This window comes from Microcaecilia unicolor, chromosome 6, assembly GCF_901765095.1.
Source record: "Microcaecilia unicolor chromosome 6, aMicUni1.1, whole genome shotgun sequence".
Classification (NCBI taxonomy): Eukaryota; Metazoa; Chordata; class Amphibia; order Gymnophiona; family Siphonopidae; genus Microcaecilia; species Microcaecilia unicolor.
This window is the reverse complement of record NC_044036.1, coordinates 249743173-249770998: the sequence shown is the minus strand read 5'-3', so window position 1 is coordinate 249770998 and position 27826 is coordinate 249743173. Positions and strand designations below refer to the sequence as shown.

The window sequence follows — 27826 nt, the reverse complement described above, 5'->3', positions numbered from 1 at the left end:
GTATGAACAGTGGTTTGGTAAGGGAGAATTTGGAGTAGATTGGCTGAGAGGAGGAGTAGTAGGACCGAGTGTTTTGGTGGGCTGAGTGCTTTCTTGGGTGAGCTGAGCAGAAGGGAGGGAGCAGATAGTGAGGGTGGTGTGTGGAAGAATTTTCCCACTCTCTATTCCCTTTCTTGTTAGTTGTTTTGGTGGCAACTGTGGATGGGTTATCAAGGGGAATTGGGGAGAGGTGGTAGGGAGGAGAATGGATGGGGGGAGTGGAGCAATAGCAGCTCTGTACTGGTGGAAATAAAAGGGGTATCTGGACCCATATGTAGCTGAAAAAGGGGAATAGAGAAGTAAGGGGAAATGGGATGGTTTCTGCTCATGTGTGACACTGCCATGGGTCGAGGCATGGCCTTGCGATATCTTGGGTTGCACTGAGGTTGATGTTATACTAATGATTTGGCTATAGCTGATGGACATAGCCAACTAGCTGTCTTGAGGTGGGAAAGACTGTTCTGGGAAGGGGTATGTATATGTTCTAGGGGTTAAGTATTTATGAAATTGTGGTTACATTATTGCTGAATTCATAAAGCTGTGGCCAATGTTTTGCCACTTATAGTTACATTTCTGTTGTTAATTTCAAGGAAAGAAATGTAGTGTGGGCGATTGTGCAAGGACTGGTGCAAATGTTAACAGCATAACCAAATTTTTCTGGGTCAGTTATTCAATGGAATCAATATCATATATTTCAGTCTGAGACAACCTTATAAATACTTGGAATTATTTTGGATCCTATGATTACTAAGGGAGCTCAGATTAATTCCCTGGTTACCAAGACTTTCTGGAAATTATTACACTTAATAAGAATAAGTTCTTGATTTCACAGAGAGTATGTTTAGATCTTGACACAAATGACAGTCATTTCCCATCTTGACTATTGCAATGGTCTTTATACAGGGATACTTGAGCGTGCCGTTCACAGCCGCTGCCTTGATTTTCTCTCCTCTCATGCCATCCTCGATCCGCTTCAATCCGGTTTTCGCCCGCTACACTCAACAGAAACGGCACTCTCTAAAGTCTGTAATGACCTGTTCCTTGCCAAATCCAGAGGTCACTACTCCATCCTCATCCTCCTCGATCTATCCGCCGCTTTTGACACTGTCAATTATGATTTACTTCTTGCCACACTGTCCTTATTTGGGTTCCAGGGCTCTGTCCTCTCCTGGTTCTCCTCCTATCTCTCCCACTGCACCTTCAGAGTACATTCTCATGGATCTTCCTCCACCCCCATCCCGCTCTCTGTTGGAGTTCCCCAGGGATATGTCCTTGGACCCCTTCTTTTTTCAATCTACACCTCTTCCCTGGGCTCACTGATCTCATCTCATGGTTTCCAGTATCATCTTTATGCTGATGACACCCAGCTGTATCTCTCCACACCAGACATCACTGCGGAGACCCAGACCAAAGTATCGGCCTGCTTATCCGACATTGCTGCCTGGATGTCCAACCACCACCTGAAACTAAACATGGCCAAGACCGAGCTTATCGTCTTTCCACCAAAACCCACTTCACCTCCTCCTCCACTCTCTATCTCAGTCGATAACACCCTCATCCTCCCAGTCTCATCTGCCCGCAACCTCGGAGTCATCTTTGACTCCACCCTCTCCTTCTCCGCGCATATCCAGCAGATAGCCAAGACCTGCCGCTTCTTTCTCTTTAACATCAGCAAAATTCGCCCTTTCCTCTCTGAGCACACCACCCGAACTCTCATCCACTCCCTCATTACCTCTTGCCTTGACTACTGCAACCTACTCCTCGCTAGCCTCCCACTTAACCATCTATTCCCCCTTCAATCTGTTCAGAACTCTGCTGCACGTCTTATATTCCGCCTGGACCGATATGCTCATATCACCCCTCTCCTCAGGTCACTTCACTGGCTCCCAATCAGATACCGCATATAGTTCAAGCTTCTCCTTCTTACCTACAAATGCACTCAGTCTGCAGCCCTTCACTACCTCTCTACCCTCATCTCCCCTTACGTTCCCAACCGAAACCTCCACTCATAGGACAAATCCCTCCTCTCAGTACCCTTCTCCACCACCGCCAACTCCAGGCCCCGCCCTTTTTGCCTCGCCTCACCCTATGCTTGGAATAAACTTTCTGAGCCCTTACGCCAAGCCCCCTCCCTACCCATCTTCAAATCCTTGCTCAAAGCCCACCTCTTCAATGTTGCTTTCGGCACCTAACCTTTATACCTATTCAGGTAATCTAGACTGCCCCAATTTGACTGCCCCTATTTGACAGACTGTACACTTGTCCTTTAGATTGTAAGCTCCTTGAGCAGGGACTGTCCTTCTAAGTTAGACTGTACAGCGCTGTGTAACCCTAGTAGCGCTTTAGAAATGTTAAGTAGTATTAGGGATATCATCCAAATTACAAGATACTACTACTACTACTACTTAGCATTTCTATAGCGCTGCCAGGGTTACGCAGCACTGTACAAGTTTTTCCAGGCATAAGATGCTGCGAGGCAGAAGGGGCGGAGTCTGGAGTTAGCTGTGGTGGAGAAGGGTACAGATAGGAGTGATTTGTCCTGAGAGCGGAGGTTACGGGTGGGAACATACAGGGAGAGGAGGGTAGAGAGGTAATGGGGGTCAGCAGATTGAGTGCACTTGAAGGACAATAGGAGAAGCTTGAACTGTATACGGTAGCAGATTGGGAGCCAGTGAAGCGACTTGAGGAGAGGGGTGATATGAGAGTATCGGTTCACGCGGTAGATATGACATGCGGCGGAATTTTGGACAGATTGAAGGGGGGATAGGTGGCTAAGCGGGAGGCCAGCGAGGAGAAGGTTGCAATAGTCAAGACGAGAGGTACGGAGCGAGTGGACGAGGGTTTGGGTGGTCTGTTCAGAGAGGAATGGGCGAATTTTGCTAATATTATAGAGGAAGAAGCGACAGGTCTTAGCTGTCTGCTGGATATGGGCAGAGAAGGAGAGGGAGGAGTCGAAAATGACTCCGAGATTGCATGCTGAAGAGACAGGGAGGATGAGGGCATTGTCAACAGAGACGGAAAGTGGGGGAAGAGGAGAAGAGGATTTGGGTGGAAAGATAAGGAGCTCAGTCTTTGCCATGTTCAATTTCAGATGCCGGTTGGACATCCAGGCAGCGATGTCGGAAAGGCAGGCTGAAACTTTGGCCTGGGTTTCGACTGTGATGTCGGGAGTGGAGAGGTAAAGCTGGGTGTCATCGGCATAGAGATGGTACTGGAAACCATGTGATGAGATCAACGAGCCTAGGGAAGAGGTGTATATCGAGAAGAGAAGCGGTCCAAGGACAGATCCTTGAGGAACCCCAACAGAGAGCGGGACGTGGGTGGAAGAGGAGCCATTAGAAAATACTCTGAAGGTGCATTGGGAAAGATACGAGGAGAACCAGGAGAGGACGGAGCCCTGGAACCCAAATGAGGACAGTGTGTCAAGAAGTAAATTATGATTGACGGTATCAAAGGCGGCGGATAGGTCGAGGAGGATGAGGATGGAATAATGGCCTTTGGATTTGGCGAGGAACAGGTCATTGCAGACTTTAGAGAGTGCTGTTTCTGTCGAGTGTAGTGGGCGAAAGCCAGATTGAAGCGGGTCGAGGACGGCCTGAGAGGAGAGGAAGTCAAGGCAACGGCTGTGGACAGCACGTTCAAGTAATTTGGAGAGGAAGGGTAGAAGAGAGATGGGGCGGTAGTTGGAGGGACAGGTGGGGTCAATTGATGGTTTTCTGAGAAGTGGTGTGACTACAGCGTGCTTGAAGGTGTCAGGGACAGTAGCAGTGGAGAGAGAGAGGTTGAGGATGTGACAGATTGAGGGGTTAACTGTAGGAGAGATGTTGGTAAGCAGATTGGTGGGAATGGGATCCGAGGAACAGGTGGTGCACTTAGAGGAAGAAAGAAGGCGAGCAGTTTCCTCTTCGGTGATCTCAGGGAAGGAGGAAAAGGAGGCCGGGTTAGGTTGGTTGAGGGAGTGGGTTAAGAAGTCACTGGGAGGAGAAGGCTTGGAAGTGAATTCAAGGTTAATCTTCTGCACTTTATCGCGGAAGTAGTCAGCTAGTGTTTGAGGAGAGAGTGAGGTGTGGCGACCAGAATTGAACAGATAAACTTCGATGATTCAGAATTTATTGATAAAATTGTTTATCTTCATGCTTCCCTGCACATCACTCCTCCTGAACCCTCTTCAGCTTCATCCATATCAATAGCCCCACGTGCTCTTCCTGTTGCCTCAATACGCATGGTGCCCTTTATTTACAATGTAGGAGTTGGATCCCTGTCTATCAAACATATAAATGGCAAGTGACCAACTCACCTGCAAATGCACAGTAGAGACTTCCCTCTCTGTCCCGCCCTCGCATCAAGACGTGATGACGTCAGAGGGCGGAACAGAGAGGGAAATGGAGTCGGACTGTCGGATGCTGCCGCTGCCACCTGGAAATGAACATCGCACACACCAACCTCCACCCCCCCCATCCCCGCCGCCACTCCCCCCCCCCCCCTCCATATCGGGCCCCCTGCACTGACCTGACAGCGCCTCTCACCTCAGTGTGGAAGCGCTGCAGGCAGCAGAGCGATCTGCTGCTGCCTGCAGCGCTTTCACACAGAGGTGGGAGGCACTGTCAGGTCAGTGCAGGAGGTCCAGCATGGAGGGGGGAGGGAGCGGCGGCGAGGAGGGTAGCTGGAATTCTCGCCCGTTTTAACGGGCTTAACGGCTAGTATAGCTATAAACAGAGCTTGGTTAACAGCCTCATGCAACTCATAATTCAGACTTCAATACAGCATGAACCTTTGTCTCAATATTTGTCAAGACCTGTATTTGTAACTCACTTTGGCTGATGTAAACAGTGAGCAATCATTGTATCATGGACTTCTTGCTCTGAGACAAGAACTTCTGGTCTTCAGAGCCAGGGGTTCAAAGAAACTTTACAGAATGATGTAAAATGGACAATCTTGTGGGTTTTTCAAATCTGAATATCCAGAACAGAATGAATTGTTTACCTTATCTTTTAGAAATTTGCCTCTTTCAGAACCATATAAAAGGGGCATCTCTGAGCATCAAAAGTTATTTGGTGCTATCATCAGATCCTCAGCAGTCTTGTGGTCTCATTAGCTCGTGTACTCCACTGAACTCCTCTACTCATCTCTTCATCATTGGAACACTTCAGAGCGTGCCCTGGCCAGCGTGAATACCTCCTGACCTACATCTCCATCCCAAGGGAGCAGAGACTTATTTCACAGTCAAGTAGTAGAAACAAGCTCTGTTGTGCTAGTTAGTAATTAGCAGGTGCTCCAATATTGTGGGCATAGGGAATATGTTTACTTTTAAAGAACATTTGTTTATTACCTCTTTCTGAGCTACCTAGCATTTGCACATAAATTCTCAAATTCTAATTATCTCCGTTTTCATTCATGGTTATTATTACTTTTTGTAAATAAATTGGCTTCTAGTTTTATTATTCAGGGCTTGTCGCATCTGCTTATCAGTGTTTCCAGGAGCTAAGGACTTAGATTTGCTTAGTCATGGGATGTGACACCATAACCCTATCAATCCAGACTGCTAACAAAATATTTTTTGCAAGTCCCTACATGCACTGTCCCATAGGAGGCAGGATATATCTGATTTGCTCCTACACCACCATCTTTCATGCACCCTCTCCTACTTCTTCTGCCACATCTATTGACCTTAGCAACTTCCAGACCTTTACATTTCCATCTCAATTGGAACTCTCTAAAATAGTTGCTGCCCTGCGATCCTCCACTTCATCAATTGACCTTCTGTCTAAATAATTCTCTAGTCTCTTTCTCACTTTCCTGCATACCATCATACTTTCTAAACTTTGGACCAACACTGGCTGAAAAAAATGTCTCCTCTCTACTGATTTCATTCCTAGACAACAGCAATGCCCTTCACCCAAAACAAACTAGCTTCCATCAACACTATAGCACAGAACACACTTTATTAGCACTCACAGATTTCATTCATCTCATTCTCAACTGTGGTAGGGAAGTTCCTCAGCTCTTGCTGTATTCTTTCAGCTGCTTTTTACTTAGTTATCACACTTTCCTCCTTCAGCATTTATTGGATCTTAATAATTACTGACAATGTTCCCACACAGTTTATATCTTATGTTTCTGAGAGATCTTTTCAGGTCTAATGGTTTGACAAAGCTAGCACTCAGGGCCCCAAAGAGAAGCAGCTAATCCCTGAACTATGGTTCCCAGAAGCCCTTGCAAGCAGGAGATAGGAGGGTAACCCCAAAAGGGTGGAACGTATTTCTAACCCCAGCAGGGGGAGCAGTGGCTCAGTGCTAGGGGAGCCAGTTACTCCCTTCCCCACTAGAGGGAGAAGGGGAGGTGAAGCTCAGTCCCTTAGCTGCATCGCTGGTATATAATTCCCTCCAGATGTGAGAGGGGAGAGAGATTTCCAGGTGGTTCTCAGCCACCAGGAGGGAGAGGAAATTGATTGAGAGAGAAGCTGCCATGGAGTAGGTGGAGGACGGAAAGGGCCTGCCACTGGAGCTTCCCTGGGGGGAAAGAGTAAGCTGCCATGGAGTGGGAGAATGTAGATGTAGCCCTGTCCAGCACATGAAGGCAGTGTGAGAGGCCACAGGGATGTGGTGCTCTAAGGTGGGAGGAAAGCTGCTAGCCCTGTTTGGTACAGGGTCCTCCTGGGTGCTGTGAAGAGGACAGGGGCATTTAGTAGTGGTTTCCTTTGAAGAGACTGTTTGTGAAAGGGTTGGATTATTGGGATGTATTGAACAGCAGGCTGAACTTTGACTGAGCCCTTCTGAGGGAGAGGGGAAGGTAGTGCAAAGAAAGTGGGCCTGAACTGTTAAGGAACTGAATGTTGGCTGGAGTTTTGAACCCAACCCGAACACTGTTTGTGAACTGCATTTCAATTTTGAGAGTGGAACTGAATTGATAATAAAGCACTTTGGTCCAAAGTCCGTATGGCAATCTGGTTCTTTGCCTGAAACCTGTGAGCCTAATAGGGCTGCCGGCCCCAAACCAGAGAGGAGGAAGGAGACCCCTTTACAATGGCAAGACTCTGTTTCTCACCTTTTCCTTGTGGTGTATCCCAGGGCTCTATCTTGGGACCCATTCTGTTTTAACATCTACCTTGCACCACTAACATGTCTTATCCAATCATTGGAATTAACTCCATCATCTATGTGGATAACATCCAACTTCTCTCCATTGTTGACTCCAACTCTCCAACTTTTATTTCTGATCTCTCAATTAATCTGGGCACCATAGCCAACTGGCTTACAAATAACAGTTTTAAAATCAACCCAACAAAATCTACAGCTGCACTATTTTCAATCAATGGTTCACCTGTTCTCCCTAGTTTGCCTAAAATCTATAGAAACTCTGTTCCTTTACAAGACTTGGTCTAGTTACTAGGATAGGAGTCACCACTGACAATCTGAATTATACTGCTCTTGTTTCAAATCTAGTAAGGAAGGCCCCCCTCCCCCAACAAATGTGTTCCATCTGCTCACTGCTAGACATTGCAGCCTTAACATTATTAGTCCATTCACTGATCCTTTCTAAATTGGACTATTGTAATTCCCTACTATCAGATCTTACATTGTTTGTTACACCGATTGAAAATGATCCAAAACAGTGCTGTGAAATGCATTTTGGGAAAACAAATTTTTGATCACATAACCCCCATACTTTACAAAGATCATTGGTTACCTACTGCATACTGAATCTCCTTCAAGATTCTCACTTCATTCCATTGAGTTTTTCACAGCAGTGTCCTCATCCCCTATACTCCATCCTGTATGTTGTGCTCTGCCCAACCAAACCTTCTTGTCCCTTCTTACCATGTAGTTAAATTTTAATCTAATCATAATTCTTCCATCACTATGGAATCAACTCCCCATAGATATTAGACTACAGTCTCTCACAAGATTTCTCCTGCTGTTGGCAGTTTCTGTCACTCCTAAACAAGTTATAGTAAGCTTTATGCAAAAGACTGGTATTCATTCAATTATCCAATGATGTTTATCTAGGAGTGATATTATACCCCTAATGCAGGCACCTACCAAAATGTGGCTGCATTGGGTTTGTATTGATCCAATAAATTATTCTTTGTGTGCCATGCTATTTTCTTTATTTTTTCATTGTCTGTTTGAGCTGGACTCCTTGCACTAGTGATCACTTCTGTTTCACCTTTGGTGGACATCTTCATCAATTGATCATGTCATCTATATCTCAGGCAGGCTCCACAGGATTCCATTTATTATGAAAATGGTAGCTATCTTGGATCTCTCTATTACCGTGGCTCAAGCAGGATCCATTTTAGGCACCAAATTTATGCAACCCTGAGGTATCTCTTCTCTGTAACACTGATTCTAATGAAGCTTATACCCCATACACTTGGAATAGCTGCTGGACAGGAGCCCAAATCTATGGATCTAAATCAATACCATTTCCTGAGCACATAGTCAGAAAGCAGAAAAGTCTAGGTAGATTCAGGTTTGGGAAATGTTTCTTTACTGAAAATTCTTATGAAACAAACTCCAACAGTAACAAACACAAACAAATCCACATTAGCCTAGAACAGCTCAACTCTGGAATCATAAAGCTGAAGTGACCAGATTCTGGTACCAGGTGACCTCCCTATATCTTTAGATTGCAATTTCTATGGAAGACATCAATTCACATTCCTTGCAATTTATGATAGGCCCTTGGTGCCTGGAATATCCAACTTCCCTCAATTTGAACTAAAGTCAGTTTATTCATTCGGTCAACAACACTACTGACAGTAATTTATTGTATGTCTTCTTCCCCTTGCCTCCTGTGGAAATTACTGTAGAACAATTCCAAAAGAGCATCATCAATTATATCCTTCTTGACCTTTCCCCCAAGCCCTAGGCCCTAATGGACTGTAGGGACCCACATTTCCCAAGCTCCAATTCACTTCAAGAACAGTGAAGCAAGGTAACAAAATTCAAATGTTGAATTTGACATCTCTGACACCTTTCTTTGGATAGCAACACAACATTTTCTCTTCCCATTCAAATGTCAACACTCTCAGAGAGCCCATGGAAACTCTGAAGCCAATCATTATGTGGAATTTGTTAACTCCCTTAATCATATCCAAGATGAGAATGCATGATGTTGTTCCATCCTGTCACACTGTGCTGACAAATTTTTTTCTTAGAGTAGAAATATGAAGGGTTTGATTGAAATTTTGTGCCTTCAAAAACCTGACCCATGGGGAATTCTGAAAAATATTAAATTACTGAATGATTTTGCATTTTTAACGCTTTCAAGTGCCCAAAATAGACTCATAGGTGGCAAATCTATAACTTGGCACCAACATGTAGGCACCACAATAGGGTGTGCTTAGCGACAATTCTGTAACAGCTTCAGGGCTGCATTGGGGCACCAAAATGTAGGCATACCCACTTAAAACAGGTCAATAGCTGGCATAAGTTGGTGTACCTAAGTGTGCCATGCAACATGTGCAACTTATAATATTATAAAAATCATGTGCATTGCTTGGGGACACACCCTACACTCCCCTTGCAATTACATGCCAAGCAACTTTGGTACACGTTATAGAATAGTGTCTAGCAACTATGCATGCCATTTATTGACATCTTTAAAACATGCAAGTGCTGTTATTCTATAACATGTGTGTGTACTTGGTGCCTAGCATTAGGTGCCAACTTATAGAATGAAAGAGATAGTGAACTGTGCCACTATAACAACTGCATTAATTTTAGAAAGAGTTCTTTGTGTTCCAGTAGTGAGGAGTCAACTAAACTTAAAAAATTCCACCTACAAAGGTTGAGCTTTAAATGTTTGCAAACTTCTACAGTCAAATGCAGATGTCAAATCCTTGGCTTCCCAAATGAGGAGTGGCCTAGTGACTCTAACCAGTCTTGCAATCCCGAAGTGGCTGGTTTAAATCCCACTGCTGCTCCTTGTGATCTTGGGCAAGTCACTTAATCCTCCATTGCCTCAGGTACAAACTTAGATTGTGAGCCCTCCTGGGACAGACAAATACCTAGTGTACCTGAATGTAACTCACCTTGAGCTACTACTGAGAAAAGTGTGAGCAAAATCTAAATAAAGAAATGATATGTTTCTATGAACATTATAATAAATGACTGAAAGTTTAAACTTCCTTATTTCAGGTTTACTTTACACCAAGAACAGATTAAAGTGGATTTGTAGGTGGGTCCAAGCTTGAGAAAGCAATTCAGTAAAGACACTTTTTGAACTAGTGTTTTGAAAATAAACAGGAAACAATTCTGCAAACAGCTCCAGCAATGTTGATCTGCAAAGTTTGTGCACAGAGCTGAAATATCCATGTCTGGTCAGTTAAAAGAAACAGGAAAACATTGGAAATTGAAAACATGTGAATTAAAATGAAAGATATCCATCTGGGGATCTACCAATACTTCCTCATTCCTGTAATAAAGATCCTCCAGAGGTGATCTGATTTTCATTTATGAGTGACAACTTAGAATAGCTTAAGATTTCAACAGGTTCCATTGTTTGGTGTCATAGTCAATATGGAAATAGAAATGCTAAAAATATATTTTCCTTTTCCAAGTTTGAGCTGAAGGCAAGTTACATACAGGTAGATACAAGAGCTATTTCCCTGTCTAGATGTGCTCATAGACAAATTGTACTCAAGGCCATGAAGGGTGAATTGTCTTTCCCAAGTCATAAAGGGCCCAAATTTCAAAGCAAGTTACATATTTGCAGCAGGTGGCAAATGCATACCTCAATTATGCATGTACTTTCAGGAATTATACAGATATCAGGATGTTTAGCTTACTAACCCCCTGATTCTATAACAGGGTGCCTATATTTACACACCACTTGGATGTGAAAGTATACAGAATATTGTTACTGTCATGGATAAGTGTTCCTTTATGCACATAAGTAGCAGTAAAACACCCACGTACTATTCTGTAAGGGTGTGTATTAAGTGGCATAGTGTATAAATGCAAGGGGACATTCACATGGGTGGACCATAGTAGGGACATTTGCATGGGCAGATCATGGGAGGGGCTATCACTTCCACACACAACTTACAGAATTCAGCAACTTATACATGCCCTTGCTTCATTTAGATACTTGTAGTTACACCAGGTCTATGACTGGTGTAACTGCGAGGCACCTAAACATTAGGCGCACCAATGCCAGGTTACACTAGTATTCTATATTTGAATTTGAGCACCCATGTGCCATTATACACTGTCCAGAAAAATAACCACCGCAAACCTGCACCAAATTAATTAAAATTTTATGTGCACAAAATGACATCTATTTCAAACAATGTTTTGTGGTTTTGTAGAAATCCACCTAAACATTACTGAGATGTCAAATTTTAAGTAATACTACCCAAAAGTTAGAGCTCCTAACACAGTTAATATCAACCTGAGTCCTGAACAGTCTGAATGTTTAAAGCTGATCTTTTAGTGCCGTATCATTTAACTCTGAGTATTTTAATTAAAACTCCATCTTCTTTTGACATTTTATGAACACGCAATGACATCATAAATGATGCCAACGAGTAAGTAATAATTAAGACATGCTGGAAACAGATTTCTGACAACAATTTGTAAAAATTAAAAATTTCTTAAACAGGACAAGGGATTCCCATTTAATTTGGTGATGGTAATGCCCCTGAAAATGACGGATATAAATCAAGGTAAGGTATACACAAAAAGTAGCACATATGAGTTTATCTTGTTGGGCAGACTGGATGGGCCGTGCAGGTCTTTTTCTGCCGTCATCTACTATGTTACTATCCACCTTTGTGCAAGTAAAATTTTAAATTAAATTCAGTGCAGGTTCAAGGTTGTTACTGCAAAATGTTTAGGGGGCTCACTTTTTCTTTTTCCGGACACAGTGTAGTAGAATAGGGTCTCATCATGCTGCGTTAGAACAACTAAAAAGAGATGCCCACTAATAGAATTGCCTCCATGTCTAGACATTATCTATAATAGGAGGCTAGCTTAGAGGAGGAATAAAGGCGGAGACAGTACTTATCCATTTAGCAATAATATTCAGATTTGATTCATTTATTTACTTCATATATCACTTAGCACAACCAGAGTATTAAAATGGTTTATATTGCTAAATAGATACATTATCCATTTAATTTAGGCCTGCTGAACAGCAAACCTAAAATTAAACTGATATTGACACTAATTAAATAACTTTATACATATATTTAGCAGTATTAAATGTCTGTGTTGGAATTTAACTTTCTGTGGTGACTGCTGGAGCTAAATGTCAGGCCCAAAGAATGCCAATGGGGAAGAGTGGGATTTGAACCCTAGCTTTCCTGGTTCACAACTTGTTTCTTTAACCATTATGATATTCCTCCGTTTTTGTGGAGAAAATGAGGGACAGAAGTGGTGGTAAATGGAATCCGCTCGGAGGAAAGGAAGGTGAGCAGTGGAGTTCCTCAGGGGTTGGTGCTAGGGCTGATTCTGTTTAATATATTTGTGGGAGATATTGCTGAAGGGTTGGAAGGAAAGGTTTGCTTTTTTGCAGATGACACAAAAATAGCCAATAGAGTGGATACCCTGGAGGGAGTAGAAACAATGAGAAGGGATCTCGAAACGTTAGACGAATGGTCGAGGGTCTGGCATTTAAAATGTAATTCTTCATACATAAAGTACTCCTTACTTCATTAATTTCCTCAATTTATTTATTAATCACATATACCCAGTGGTGTGCTGGTAAATGTTTAACAACAGGCTCTCTCCCCGGTCCCCCTCTGCGCCCACCCCCCCAATTGCAGAGCTGGCTATAGCCGGGGGGGGTGGCAATGCATTCCTCCAGGAAAAATTCATGTTTAATGTGCAATAAAATGCCATAAATAAGTAAATAAATATAAACTTTTAATGTTGAGCTCCTGATTCTCAAAGTGAACATATTCCAAACACTATAATGAAAATAAAATGATTTTTTTTTCTACCTTTGTTGTCTGGTGACTGTTTTTCTGATCATGCTGGCCCAGTATCCAATTCTGCTGCTATCTGTCCTCTTAACTCCGTTTCCAGGGCTTCCTTTCCATTTATTTCTTTCCTTTCCTCCTTTCTTCTTCATTTCTGGTCCTCAGCTTCTGCCTATTTTCTTCATCCATGTGCAGTTTTTCTCCGCTCTTCCTTTCCCCTCATCTCATCTCCTTCCTCACTCTTTCTTCCCCTCCATCCATGTCCAGTATTTCTTCTCTCTCCCCTCCTTTCCCCTGCCCTCCATCCACCCATGTCCAGCAGTGACCCTTCTCTCCCCTGCACTCCATCCACCCATGTCCAGCAGTGACCCTCCTCTCCCCTGCCCTGCGTGCACCTATACCCAGTGGCCCTCCTTTCCCCTGCCCTCCATCCACCCATGTCCAGCAGTGACCCTCCTCTCCCCTGCCCTCCATCCACCCATACCCAGCGACCCTTCTCTCCCCTCCATCCACCCATGCCCAGCGACTCCCGACTCCCTTCAGCGAATTCTCCTCCCTCCCTCCGGATCTGGTCCCTCACCGACTCCTTGTCCTTCTAATTCTTTTGGGCAGGCAGTCATGCCTGCCCACTGCCAGCGCTGACTCTCCCCCGCTGCCGGTTCGTGTTTCAAAATGGCCGCCGAGACTTCAGCAGAAGTCTCGTGAGGCCGCCTCTGGAAGTCTCGGCGGCCATTTTTAAAGCGTGAATCGGCAGCAGGGGAGAGTCAGCTGGCAGTGGGCAGACAAGACTGCCTACCCCGAAGAATTAGAAGGACAAGGAGTCGGTGAGGGACCAGATCCGGAGGGAGGGAGGAGAGCCAGAGCCGGCTCGCGATTTTTTACAACCGGCTCGCAGGTCGGTAGAAAGTTTAACAACCGGCTCTTGCGAGCCGGTGCGAGCCGGCTCCAGCACACCACTGCAAATACCTATATCTTACATCAGTCCTCAGCACTCACAGTCACTCGCCGCTTCCACTCATAACACACAGTTCTCTTCAGTATCCTAATCACTTTTATCACTTCTAGTCAATTAATACAAAGACTTTCATTTGCTTATACCAAATGCATAAACTCAAAGAAATGTGTTTCAGTCTTTGCTATAACCAAATCTCCGTGATCATATTCAGGCGCTACACTCCAGTGTACGCTGGCGCCCACAGAGTCTTTAAATAACAGTTTACATATTATGGAAACTTCTTAAGAACCATGTCCATGAGGATAATTTCAGCCAGGGAAAGGCTACTGAGGTACCTTGTGTGAAAATATCCACTGCAGCTAAAAAGCACTTTTAAATCCACTGGGTTCTCTGTATCTTGTCCTGGTCCTCTATGCAAGACCGCATTTCAGGAATTTCCTTCTTCAGGAGGAACCAATACCTAAATTATATAATGTGTGTATAGACATACAAATGCAAGACTAGGTAGTGGCTTATTTGTACTGATCAATCTAATTCTTTTTAATCATTCCATATCAAAATTGGCTGCTTACCATCAGGATATCATTCCAAGTCAGGAGTTTTCTACCCGCCCAATAACGCTATACCTGAAAGGCCACACATGGGAGTTTAAATGTACCTTAACTCCTCCCCCTACATAACGTGACTGTCCTACAGCCACTCTACCTCTACATTGAAGCCATTAGGGGCCACCGTAGCCCACTCAAAAATGTATCTTTGTTCTATATTATGCAGCAGAGCACTCACATCTCCTCTGCGCCCTGATGCTGCTACTTGTACCAACACAACACTTTGAAAAGTTGAAAAGTGTGGTGTTGGTACAAGTAGCAGCATCAGGGCGCAGAGGAGATGTGAGTGCTCTGCTGCATAATATAGAACAAAGATACATTTTTGAGTGGGCTACGGTGGCCCCTAATGGCCTCAATTTAGAGGTAGAGTGGCTGTAGGACAGCCACGTTACGTAGGGGGAGAAGTTAAGGTATATTTAAACTCCCACGTGTGGCCTTTCAGGTATAGCGTTATTGGGCAGGTAGAAAACTCCTGACTTGGAATGATATCCTGATGTTAAGCAGCCAATTTTGATATGGAATGATTAAAAAGAATTAGATTGATCAGTACAAATAAGCCACTACCTATTCTTGCATTTGTATGTCTATACACACATTATATAATTTAGGTATTGGTTCCTCCTGAAGAAGGAAATTCCCGAAATGCGGTCTCGCATAGAGGACCAGGACAAGATACAGAGAACCCAGTGGATTTAAAAGGACTTTTTAGCCCCAGTGGATATTTTCACACAAGGTACCTCGATAGCCTTTCCCTGGCTGAAATGATCCTCATGGACACAGTTCTTAAGAAGTTTCCATAATATGTGAACTGTTATTTAAAGACTCTGTGGGCACCAGCGTACACTGGAGTGTGGCGCCTGAGTACGATCACGGAGATTTGGATATAGCAAAGACTGAAACACATTTCTTTGAGTTTATGCATTTGATATAAGCAAATGAAAGTCTTTGTATTGACTAGAAGTGATAAAAGTGATTAGGATACTGAAGAGAACTGTGTGTTATGAGTGGAAGCGGTGAGTGACTGTGAGTGCCGAGGACTGATGTAAGATATAGGTATATGTGATTAATAAATAAGTTGAGGAAATTAATGAAGTAAGGAGTACTTTATGTATGAAGTATTTGTTGAGTCTGTACTCTGGTAACAAACTTTGGACCCTAGATTGGCACATTTAAAATTTAATGCCAAGAAATGTAGAGAGGTGCATTTGGGTACAGAAACCCAAAAGAGAGATACCAAATAGGAGGGGAGAGATTAGTAAGTTCAACTCAGGACAGAGACCTTGGGGTGCTGGTGTCTGCGGATCTAAAGGTGAAAAAACCATGCGACAAGGTGACGGCCATGGCCAGAAGGATGCTAGGCTGAATAGAGAGGGGTATAACCAGCAGAAGAAAGGAGGCGTTGATGCCCCTCTACAAATCATTGGTGAGGCCCTACTTGGAGTATTGTGTTCAGTTTTGGAGGACATTTCTTGCTAAAGATGTAAAAAGACTGGAAGCGGTGCAAAGAAAAGCTACAAAAATGGTATGGGATTTCCGTTGCAAACCGTATGAGGTAAGACTTGCCGACCTGAGCATATATACCTTGGAGGAAAGGAGAAACAGAGGTGACATGATACAGACGTTCAAATATTTGAAAGGTATTAATCTAAAAATAAACCTTTTCCGGAGACAGGAAGTCGGTAGAACTAGATGACATGAATTGAGGTTAAAGGGGGGACAGACTCAGGAGTAATGTCAGGAAATATTTTTTCACAGAAAGGGTGGTGGATACATGGAATGCCCTCCCGCAGGAGGTGGTGGAGATGAAAACGGTAATGGAATTCAAACATGCGTGGCATAAACACTAAGGAATCCACGGAATCTTAGCGGGGATTGGGTGGCAACACTGGTGATTGGGAAGCAAAACCAGTGCTGGGCCGACTTCTACAGTCTACACCCTGATCGTGAGTGAATAGATATGGATGGGCTTGAGTGTAAATTTTAAGGGGCTTCAACATTAGCTTCAGATCTTTTAGTACAAGAAAGCTGTTGGGCAGACTTCTACGGTCTGTGCCCTGAGAATGGCAAGGACAAATCAAACTTGGGTATATTTATTTATTTATTTATTTTACAGTGCTTATATCCCACAATTTCCCATCTCTGGAAGGCTCAATGTGGCTTACAACATTGGAATAACAAATAGACAGGGTACAATAAAAGGAAAGGGGGGAAACAGGGCAGAAAGGTAAAGATAAATAGATGGGTCAGTCCATAGTAGCAGTGTCAGTCCATACTGGTGGCTTCCTGAGATTAGTGAGGGTGGACAGGATCTTTGGGGTAGGCTTGCTCAAATAAGCATATACATATAAAGTGTCACATACCATGTAAAATGAGTTTATTTTGTTGGGCAGACAGGATGGACCATACAGGTCTTTATCTGCCATCATTTACTATGTTACTATGACATATGGTATTTTGTTGAATAAATAATCAAAAGGAAATAATAAGAACTCACTGCTAAGCGCTACTCTATTTTAGGCTAAACATCCTTGCAACAAATAAAAACAAAGACAACTATTAACTGGAAAAAGGTTGAGGAAATAGACAAGTTTAGTTTTCTGAGCACAGTATCTAGCTCTATTGCCTTCTGAATCAAACTTTTCACTTTTGAGTGTTGCCAGCAGCTGTTCAGCAGAATGGAAGCAAATGCGAGCAGCTGGATCATGTGTGGAGAACCTACAGAGTTATTATCACAGTGTTTGTAGTGCCACTACAGAATAGGACTCAATGAGCTTTGCTATTATAGAGCCATGATTTTAGAGTATAATATATCAGCACTTTCGTGCCACATAGAGAGAATTTCTTTAAAAAGGAAATGCCCAGATGCAATTTCTTTGTTAAAACATTTTTTTAAAAAAAAGCTAAACATGTTTTAGTAGGTTAATTTTGATTTTGTTACTTGAGCAGCAATAAAAACAATGTGACCAAATTCTAACTGCCATTTTCTCAGGCTCTTAGATAAAAATGCTAACAGATGTTTTAAAAGCAGAAGTTTCTCAAAATGGACCAGGCATGCTTATACGTTCTTAGGTATCTCCTTTTAGTATATTGCTCCAAATCATCTGTCATCTGGCTTTCTGACCACTTGTCCATGCTCTTGTTGATAGAAACAACGTTAGGATTTACATCTTAAAATTCTGTAAGGAAATATGCACTGTAACTTACGTTTAACTGTACTTCCACCTTTGCCATTTTACCATCACATTTTGGCAGTGCAGTGTAACTACCCTGGTCCTACTCAAGGTAATTTGTACTTATGTGCCTGTGGTACAAGCCTCTATTTATCAATTTAAAGGACATATTTCAGCAAATGTATATCTATGCAGACTACTGTAGTTTGCAAGGTCAGTATAAATTGAACTTATATGTACACAATTCGAAGGCAGCTTTGGAAATCAGAACTAGAATTAGTAATACAGGTTGTTGAAGATGAGATATGGTTTCTCACAACATTATAACAGTGTTAAAACACAGAAGATGAAATGCTGGATTCAGTCAAGAAAATTTCCATTAACAAGGCTCCATTTTACCTATTGGCATAATATATACTAGGGCCCTCTCTCCCAGCACTAGCACAGCTGGTGTTCCCTTGGGAAAGCATGAGGTTATCTCTAATTCAACACATGGAATTATTGCATGAAAGCTTTTGTTGATATGATGTCAGTTATTTACTGCCAAAAGAGCATACATAGTCCAAAGCCTAAACAGGGCTGTGCTGAGGCTGCTAAGTCAGCAGTAACTTGAAAACTTGTAGCTGTGGGTGGTTTTATGCCTCCCCCTTAGGCCCACTATTATGCACCCTATCATGATAGAGGAGGGATAATTTATAGAAACCACAATATATACTATTAAGAACTGATTGCATTTGAAGTATTTCTAAGGAATTGGATGAACTACAAAATCTGTCCAGTTTTTCTAAACTCTAGTCTCTCCAAAATAAAAAATAGTAAAAGTCAATTAAAATGGATCTTATTGAGTGGTTTTCTAATTAATGCCACAGCATTAAATAAACACAGCAATCTATTCTTCTCTTTCTTGACAACATCCCTTTAGTAAAAACACTTTAATCATAGGGTTCTACAGAAGTCACCTAACAATTCATTGTCTTCAAGCAGTATATATATGCCTGCATAGTCAAACAAAAAAGATACTGAGCTGTACCATTCTTTGAACTCATTCAGCTTAGACATAATATTCTACCACAACATCAGTAATACTTTTACAGACATGAAAGGTAATACTCACCAGTCGTTCTGACATTGGTGTCTTGTCTTCTTCAGGCAAATGCTGCTCCAAAGCCAAAACAATACAGTTGGCAATAATGGTAGCTAAAATCATATATTCAAATGGAGTAACAATGGTCAAAGAAAAACAAAATCTGAATAAATTATTTCTCTTATTTAAAATTACAGATTAAAATAGAATACCAGGTGAGGTTATATAGCTCATCCTTTCAATAGGGTTCAATAAATGATGTAGCAATTTAAGACTACTGTTTTTTTTTTATTTTTAATTGTCATTTGGCATCAAATTTTCTCTTTTTATTGGCTTAAATTTCCCTAATCTGTGAAATAAACACTATGAATTGAAACATGTGGGGGGGGGGGGGGGGTTGTAAACCAGAAAGCAAATTTGGAGATAGGAAAATGAACTAAACCTGATGTGCAATTCCTAGTATATAGTATTCTGAAACCCTTTATTGGTTTATGAAACTTTTGTGTTTCATTATTACAGGGCATGTTTTTGAAATAAAATAAAGTGTTCTAGCACAGTCTTCCCCGGTTATTGTGAAAACTGCCACTCTCTTTTGAAGACACCCTTTCCTACAAATAGACAGTTTTATGGACGTGGAATTAGTTATAGAATTATAACTATAAGTACAGCTGAATCTCAGCCATTGTCTCTGTTTCTCACTGCTCTAGCTTGCACCTGAGTGAACAATGTTTATGGTAACCTGATAACCTGCCTTTGCTGTAGGAGTTACTGGTAGTAACTCATACTTGCTTTCAGCACCGTAGACAGCATTTGGCTGTTTTTCAGCACTGAACCCTCCACTATATAGCCTGGCTGGGAAACCACGACTCAAGAATAAAAGCACACTTTCAAACCACTGGTTTACTACACATCATCCGATCAAGAACATGAAAACACAATTAACTATCTTAGATGCTAAGAGGTAGTTATTTAATATTTTTCCACATTTTATAAAGAGCTTAATGTTGCTAAATATGTAGCATATGGTTTACTTTCCCTATATTATATATATTAAATGATAAAAGGTCTCCACAGGAAAAATACTCGTTTCCTTTATCCAGGCCTTGTTTGCTCCACCCTACTCCAAAAGGGCTGGTAATGCACAGAAATCAAGAAGAGCGAGAGTTAAAGACAAGATTAAACTGCTTCAACACACAGCCGTCACCATCCAAATCTCTGTTTAAAGTCAAGCTAAGTTCAGTCGGGAACAGAAAGTCAACCATGGACTTCATATAAGCGGTATCAGCAGAAAACACTAATGTGTTGCTAGGCTTCTGCAAGGAGGCCTTGCTGCTGTTACTAAAGGATCAGTAGGTATGTGCTTTCACAAGAACAGAAAACAACAGGCTCCCTGGAGATGCAATGCACTCCCGCTGACACACAGCATCCAACACACGCCCAAAGGAAACCTAGGGACCAACCTTTATAGGGAGGGGACCACATTTCTGTCCTTCAAGCACAAGATGAGCACTGCCGAAAAGGCAATCAATACCCTTTCCTTCTGTTTACTTCTATCATTTTTTTAAAAAGATACAGGGGAAATATCTTGTTGCGATTCAGTTGTTGCTGAAAAGGGAAGGGTTTCAGTCCCTGAGTCTGCAGCCATGCACTGGAAGAAAACCAGTGCTGTATCTGCTCCCATGACTTGGACGCTGCCTCAGTCACACACCATTAAGTAAAACAGGTTTTGCCTTAATACCTAGATTTATGTCAGCTAATAGAAACAGGCAAAAGGTTGTCTATTTTTAATTCAAGACTATTCCAAGTTGCATATTTAAAAAAGGTTGCAAAGATTTGTTATTAAATACCTTTTTGCTTATCTGACACTGATAGTGTCCTAATCATTATTTAACCGTCTTTAGTTCATGCAAATATTTAAGAAAACGAGCAACACATTTTGCCATACGTGTGTTGCAGCATTTGGCACTCTTTTAAACAACATGGAAATATACAAATGAAGCGAGACAGACAGAGACAGCCACAGTAGTGAGTAAAGGATATGGCCATTCTGTTATTCTCTTGGCGTATTTCCGTATAATATTATCTTCGCTAAAGATGAAGAGAGATCTGTTGACTGTAAAACAGTCCTGCTTGACGGGAATGGGGTTGTACATAGCCATAGTCCTGGCTCTCTGAGCCATCGTCTGCTTGTACATCCTTTGGCCGGCTTGGGGGCCACCCTGTCTGCTGCTTCCTCTTCCTCCACCAGCCGGTCCTCCACCTCCATAGCGAGTCGGCAGATCATCTCCGAATCGAGCCATTCTAGAAATGCAGGGGACCAAGTGTTAAAATCCAAACTAGCAGCCAAAATAGAAGGAAGAAGCATCACCACGCACGGGAGATCTCCTGAAAGCTGAGAGTTCGTTTTCTTTTAGATAAAAAAAAAAATAAGCAGAAAATACTGGTAGAAAAAGAATTGTGTGTTCCCACACCAGGCTTCAGGATCAAAGAGAAGGGAGCGAGCAGGGGGGGAAAAATACACCCAGCTCTCTCAACTCCACGCACAAGTGCCGCTTTTCCGGAGGAGACTCATGTTTTTTTCCAGTATAGGCAAAATCCCCATCAGAAAGCAGAACACCCCAAAGACTAACAAAAATTATACACACCGGGCGACAAGCGATTGCAAAATAAATAAATAAAACAATACAAATGTTCAAAAAAAAAACAAGTTAAGTATTTTCCTTTATCGTCTTCCCTTCTTCCATTTTCTAAAAGGAAATAAAAAATTCCTTTTGCCGTTTTTGGAAGAAAGGAACCATCAGCTCAAACCAGTCACTTAGTTACCAGATCAAGTAGAAATGTTAAGTGTAGCCAGTTTGTGAACCTCAGCCCCCCTATAAGAGCCTATCCACGTGACCCTTCCCAGCCAATCAACTGGGCGACTCCACCTAGACCAATAACCTCTGGAAGGAGCTAACATTTCCCTCAAAACATCGTATTTTTAACCCGATTATTACCTGTGCTAAAACATAAAAAAAATCAAACTACTAACGGCCGTCTCTCTCTTTCTCTTTCTGTTTTCATCTTTGCTCTTCACTCCTTCCCTAGAGGATAAGGAATAGACCACATTGATCCACTGCATGGAAGCAACCACTATAGAGGTAATTGCACCCTCCCCATTTCGCTTCTTCTCTGGATGTTAAAATCACCAACTCTAGTGTACCGCATCCTTAACAGATGAAAATCTAACGTGTGCGACGGATTGTCTGCTTCCTTCTCCTCCTCCCCATCAGGTAAAATGATTGTGCTAGTCTTTCACTAATGACTAGATTTAATAAGAAGTTTCAAATAAAGCAAAGGTGGGGGGCCGGGAAGGCGAAGAGGCGGCTACCTTTGCGCGTGCGTCTGTCGTGCTTCTAGTGCACGCGCCTCATTACAATTTGTGGGAGCTGACCAGCTACTGGAAGCTCCTGAACTGCTTCAATCTTGGTCAGATCAAGTCTCGGCAACGCAGCACAAAACGGGGGCCAAATGTGGTGGAGGAGGAATAAGTTTGATAGGCACACAAATAATAAATTCCCAGCTTAGCCTGGGTTTGCAGTTATAAAATTAAATAAATTGCAGGCCATTTTGCTTTTGTATGTGCCTTCTGTATGTAACTATGGCAAGTTCCCTACTTTTATTACAAATTTTTTTTTTTGGGGGGGGGGGTTTGAAGCTAAGCTAAACATTAACCTGCTTTCTCTGAAATTTTTATTGAAAACTATGATAATAATGAAACATTTATTGAACAGAGGTGGTCATTATAAGGGAGCTGCCCATGGTAATTGGACCAGTGATGTGGAGCCAATTAAAACGGCAGGAAATGTGACCTGAGGAAGAGGAGGTGGCCACAACTTCAGGGCAAAGTGGGTGGGCACAAGATTTTCTCTCTGGTCCTGCCCTCTCCCTCCCCCCAATCTCTACTCCTCCCCTGGCATCTCCCAATTCAAAATATACTTTAGCTCATGAGGATCCCTAAGCTTTGGCAGCTGAAGACTTCCTCTGAAGATGCCCAGAACTCCCTTTTACCAAGCTTGGCAGACAGCAAAGCAATTCCTCGAGTCACAGATGCCAGCACCCCACACATGCTTAGTTATCGGTGGCTCAAGGATGTTGTTGCCATCTGCCAAGCTTAGTAGAAGGGAGTTTTGACTGCCTTCAGTGGAGGTCCTCGGCTGATGGGGCTTGAGAATCCTCACCAACTACAGCAAGGGTCAGGACTGGTGCTAGATATGCTAGGGCCCAGGGCAGAAAAAAGAAGGCCACCCATCAATTCTGTCTCATCCCTGCCTCCCCTCAATCACACCAACAGACCCTCACCAAATACAGAACAAAGGATCACAAATTAGAAATAAAAATATGTAGACAAAAATTGAACTAGGAACCTCAGCATATACTTCAACAGTGGACAAATAAAAACAGAAATGTATTTCCTTTTCTACTGAGCACAATAAAATGATATCCTCTATGCACATTTCTCAAGCTAACATATTTTAATTTATAAATTGAAAATAAAATGACTTTTCTACCTGTTCTTGTCTGGTCATTTTATTTTTCCATCACATTGGTTCCAATTTCTCTTTTAGACTTTCCTGTCTTTCTGCTAATTCTCCTTCAAGCACCTGCTGTCCATTTATCTTTTATCCTCTCTCATTCCATTCCTTTACTACACTTGCCTCTAGCATATTAATCTTTCAATTTAAGCTCTTTCCCTCCTTTTCTCTTCTGCTCTGTCCACTCAAATTTCACCCTCTTTCTAACCCCTTTCTTTCTTTTTACTTTTTAGACACCTATCAGATTTCCATCTCCTTCTTTCACCTACTAACTCTATTCCCCATCTCACTCCTTCCCCACCCTTCCATCTTCAACCTACACCCTGTTTCATATTTCTACCCCCATAATCACTATCCTCCTCTCGTTCACTTCCTTACCATCCCCCCTTGGCCTCTCCCACATGGTTCCACCATTCTCAGTGTCTCCCTCCCTCCACCCTTCTAGCCCAGTATCTGCTCCCTCTTTCTACTATCCCCACCCTCCACCCCCTCCCAGCATCTTCCTGTCCCTTCTCTTTCTTCTTTCCCCCTCCCCAGAGGCCAACATTTCTCTCTTTCTTCTTGCCCCCTCCCCAGGAGCCAGCATTTCTCCCTCTCTTACCTCCCACCCATAGTCCAGCATCTCTCCCTCACTCCCTTCTGCCCCTGGATATAGCTCCCCCCTTCTTCCACCTCCTATGCAGCATCTCTCCTTCTCTCTCCTCCACCTTAATGTCCAATATCATTCCCTCTCTCCCATTGTCCATCACCTCTCTCTCTCTCAAGTCTAACATCTCTCTCCCCACTTCAGCATCTCTCCATTTCTCCCTTCCCTCCACCACTATGTCCAACATTTCTCACTCATCCTTCTCTCCCCTGTGCAGCATCTTTCCATCCCTCCCAGGTCTAACATTTCTTCCTCTTTTGTCCTTCACCCCTCCTGTGCATCTCTCTCTTCCTCCCTCCTAGGTCCAAAATTTCTTCCTCTTGTCATTCACCCCTCCTGTGCTGCATCTCTCCTTCCCTCCCCACCCTACCCTACATCCAACAATTATCCCTCTCCCTCTCTCCCCCCTCCTGTCAAACAATTATTCCTCCACTCCCATGTCCAACAATTATTCCTCTCTTCTATCCACACCATGCAGCATCTCTCTTTCTCGCCATCCCCTCCACCCTCATGCCCAACAATTTTTCCTCTCTCTGGCAGCGTCTTTGTCATGGAACTTGGGATGGTGAGCCCTTGGGCTGCAGCCAGGCTGCAGCAGACAAGTCCTCTAGGGAGGCACAGAGCAGAGGCAAACCAGGCACTGAATACAAACAAGATACCAAACATGGCAAATAGACAGTGCACATGCAAGACAAGGTAAAACCAGAGCCTGGCTAAAGTGAAAACCAGGAACGGAACTTAACACACTGCACTAAACAGAGCCACAAACAAGGGGTCAAGAGACCCTACACACAGGCACAAAGAAACTGAAGGGGAAAGGACAAACCCACTTAGACTCACATGGTAGAAACCACAAGTAAAAGATAAGAAAACCACACAGGGAGGCAGCACAGGGCTGTGCTTAGAACCACAGCTATAAATGAATAGTCCTAACCAAGTCAAACAGAAATCACACAAAGAGGTAGCTCAGGGCTGAGCTAGTGGTCCCAGCTAAACGAAAGAGCTGTCCAGTCTTGCCACACAGAGAGGCAGCTCAAGGCTGAGCTAGTAGTCACAGCTAAACAGAAGAACCACCCACTCAAACACAAACAGAAGCCAAACAGAGGACTCTTAGGGCTGAGCTAGTAGACACAGCTAAATGAAAGAACAGCCCACTTGTGCCACACAGAGAGGTAGCTCAAGGCTGCGCTAGCAGTCACAGGTAAACAAAAGAGCAACCCACTCAAACACAAACAGAACCAAACAAAGAGGAAGCTCAGGGCTGTGCTAGTAGACACAGCTAAACGAAAGAAAAGCCCACTCATGCCACACAGAGAGACTGCTCAAGGCTGGGCTAGTAGTCACAGCGAAACGAAAGAGCAGCCCACTCAAACACAAACAGAAAACTCACAGAGAGGACTCAAACAGAAAGCACACAGGGAAAACAAAAGACAAGGCCACACAAAGGAACACTCACAGCTATGCCACACAGCACTCAAGGATAAGGGAAGCCACTCATGAAGGAACACTCTAAGCACACAGGGAAAACAAAAGACAAGGCCACACAAAGGAACACTCACAGCTATGCCACACAGCACTCAGGGAAGAGGGAAGCCACTCATAAATACATAGTACATAAGTATTGCCATACTGGAAAAGACCAAAGGTCCATCAAGCTTAGCATCCTGTTTCTAACAGTGGCCAATCCAGGTCACAAATACCTGGCAAGATCCCAACAAAGTACAACACATTTTATACTCCTTATCCCAGAAATAGTGGATTTTCCCTCAAGTCCATTTAATAATGGTCTATGGACTTTTCCTTTACGAAGCCATCCAAACCTTTTTTAAACTCTGCTAAGCTAACTGCCTTTACCACATTCTCTGGCAACGAATTCCAGAGTTTAATTAAACATTGAGTGAAGAAACATTTTCTCCGATTCATTTTAAATTTACTACATTGTAGCTTCATTGCATGCCCCCTAGTATTTTTGGAAAGTGTATTTATTTTTTATTTTATTACATTTGTACCCTGCACTTTCCCACTCATGGCAGGCTCAATGTGGCTTACATGGGGGAATGGAGGGTTAAGTGACTTGCCCAGAGTCACAAGGAGCTGCCTGTGCCTGAAGTGGGAATTGAACTCAGTTCCTCAGTTCCCCAGGACCAAAGTCCACCACCCTAACCACTAGGCCACTCCTCCACTCCCCTCAGCCACCTTTTCTCCAAGCTGAAGAGCCCTAGCCACTTTGGCCTTTCCTCATAGGGAAGTCGTTCCATCCCCTTTATCATTTTCGTCGCCCTTTTCTGCACCTTTTCTAATTCCACTATATCTTTTTTCAGATGCAGCGACCAGAATTGAACACAATATTCGAGGTGCAGTCGCACCATGGAGCGATACAAAGGCATTATAATATCCTCATTTTTGTTTTCCTAATAATACCTAACATTTTATTTGCTTTCTTAGCCGCAGCAGCACACTGAGCAGAAGGTTTCAACGTATCATCAACGATGACACCTAGATCCTTTTCTTGGTCTGTGACTCCTAATGTGGAACCTTGCATGACGTAGCTATAATTCGGGTTCTTCTTTCCCACATGCATCACTTTGCACTTGCTCACATTAAATGTCATCTGCCATTTAGACGCCCAGTCTCCCAGTCTCGTAAGGTCCTCTTGTAATTTTTCACAATCCTCCCATGATTTATCGACTTTAAATAACTTTGTGTCATCAGCAAATTGAATTACCTCACTAGTTACTCCCATCTCTAGGTCATTTATAAATATATTAAAAAGCAGTGGTCCCAGCACAGACCCCACTAACTACCCTTCTCCATTGAGAATACTGACCATTTAACCCTACTCTCTGTTTTCTATCTTTTAACCAGTTTTTAATCCAAAATAGAACACTACCTCCTATCCCATGACTCTCCAATTTCCTCTGGAGTCTTTCATGAGGTACTTTGTCAAACGCCTTCTGAAAACCCAGATACACAATATCAACCAGCTCACTTTTATCCACATGTTTGTTCACTCCTTCAAAGAAATGTAGTAGATTGGTAAGGCAAGATTTCCCTTCACTAAATCCATGTTGACTTTGTCTCATTAATCCATGCTTTTGAATATGCTCTGTAATTTTGATCTTAATAATAGTCTCTACCATTTTGCCCGGCACCGACGTCAGACTCACCGGTCTATAATTTCCCAGATCTCCACTGGAACCTTTTTAAAAAATTGGTATTACATTGGCCACCCTCCAATCTTCCGGTACCATGCTCGATTTTATGGATAAATTACTTATTACTAACAATAGCTCCGCACGCTCATTTTTCAGTTCTATCAGTACTCTGGGATGAATACCATCTGGTCCAGGAGATTTGCTACTCTTTAGTTTGTAGAACTGCCCCATTACATCTTCCAGGTTTACAGAGAATTCATTAAGTTTCTCCAACTTGTCAGCTTCGAACACCATTTCTGGCACCAGTATCCCACCTAAATCTTCCTCCGTGAAGACCGAAGCAAAGAATTAATTTAATCTCTCCGCTATAGCTTTGTCTTCCCTGATTGCCCCTTTTAGTCATCTAGTGGTCCAACTGATTCTTTTGCTGGCTTCCTGCTTTTAATATACCTAAAAAAAAATGTACTATGTGTTTTGGCCTCCAACGCAATCTTTTTTTCAAAGTCCCTCTTAGCCTTCCTTATCAGCGCTTTACATTTGACTTGACATTCCTTATACATTTTCTTATTATTTTCAGTCAGTTCCTTCTTCCATTTTCTGAAGGATTTTCTTTTAACTCTAATAGCTTCCTTCACCTCACTTTTTAACCACGCCGGCTGTCGTTTGG

At 42.8% G+C, this 27826-nt stretch overlaps 1 protein-coding gene across 1 annotated transcript in view; it reads right to left on the bottom strand.

Annotated features, from left to right (window-relative positions):
* The window catches only part of CACNA1B (calcium voltage-gated channel subunit alpha1 B), a 1447778-nt gene extending 1426694 nt beyond the window's left edge, over positions 1 to 21084 (bottom strand). The window contains exons 1-2 of the mRNA XM_030207102.1: positions 20825 to 21084; positions 18815 to 18920 (exon numbers count right to left, since the gene is read on the bottom strand). Of these exons, the coding sequence (XP_030062962.1) occupies positions 18815 to 18920; positions 20825 to 21084 (366 nt within the window). The remainder of the gene's footprint in view (positions 1 to 18814; positions 18921 to 20824) is intronic.
* Positions 21085 to 27826: the final 6742 nt, after the last annotated feature.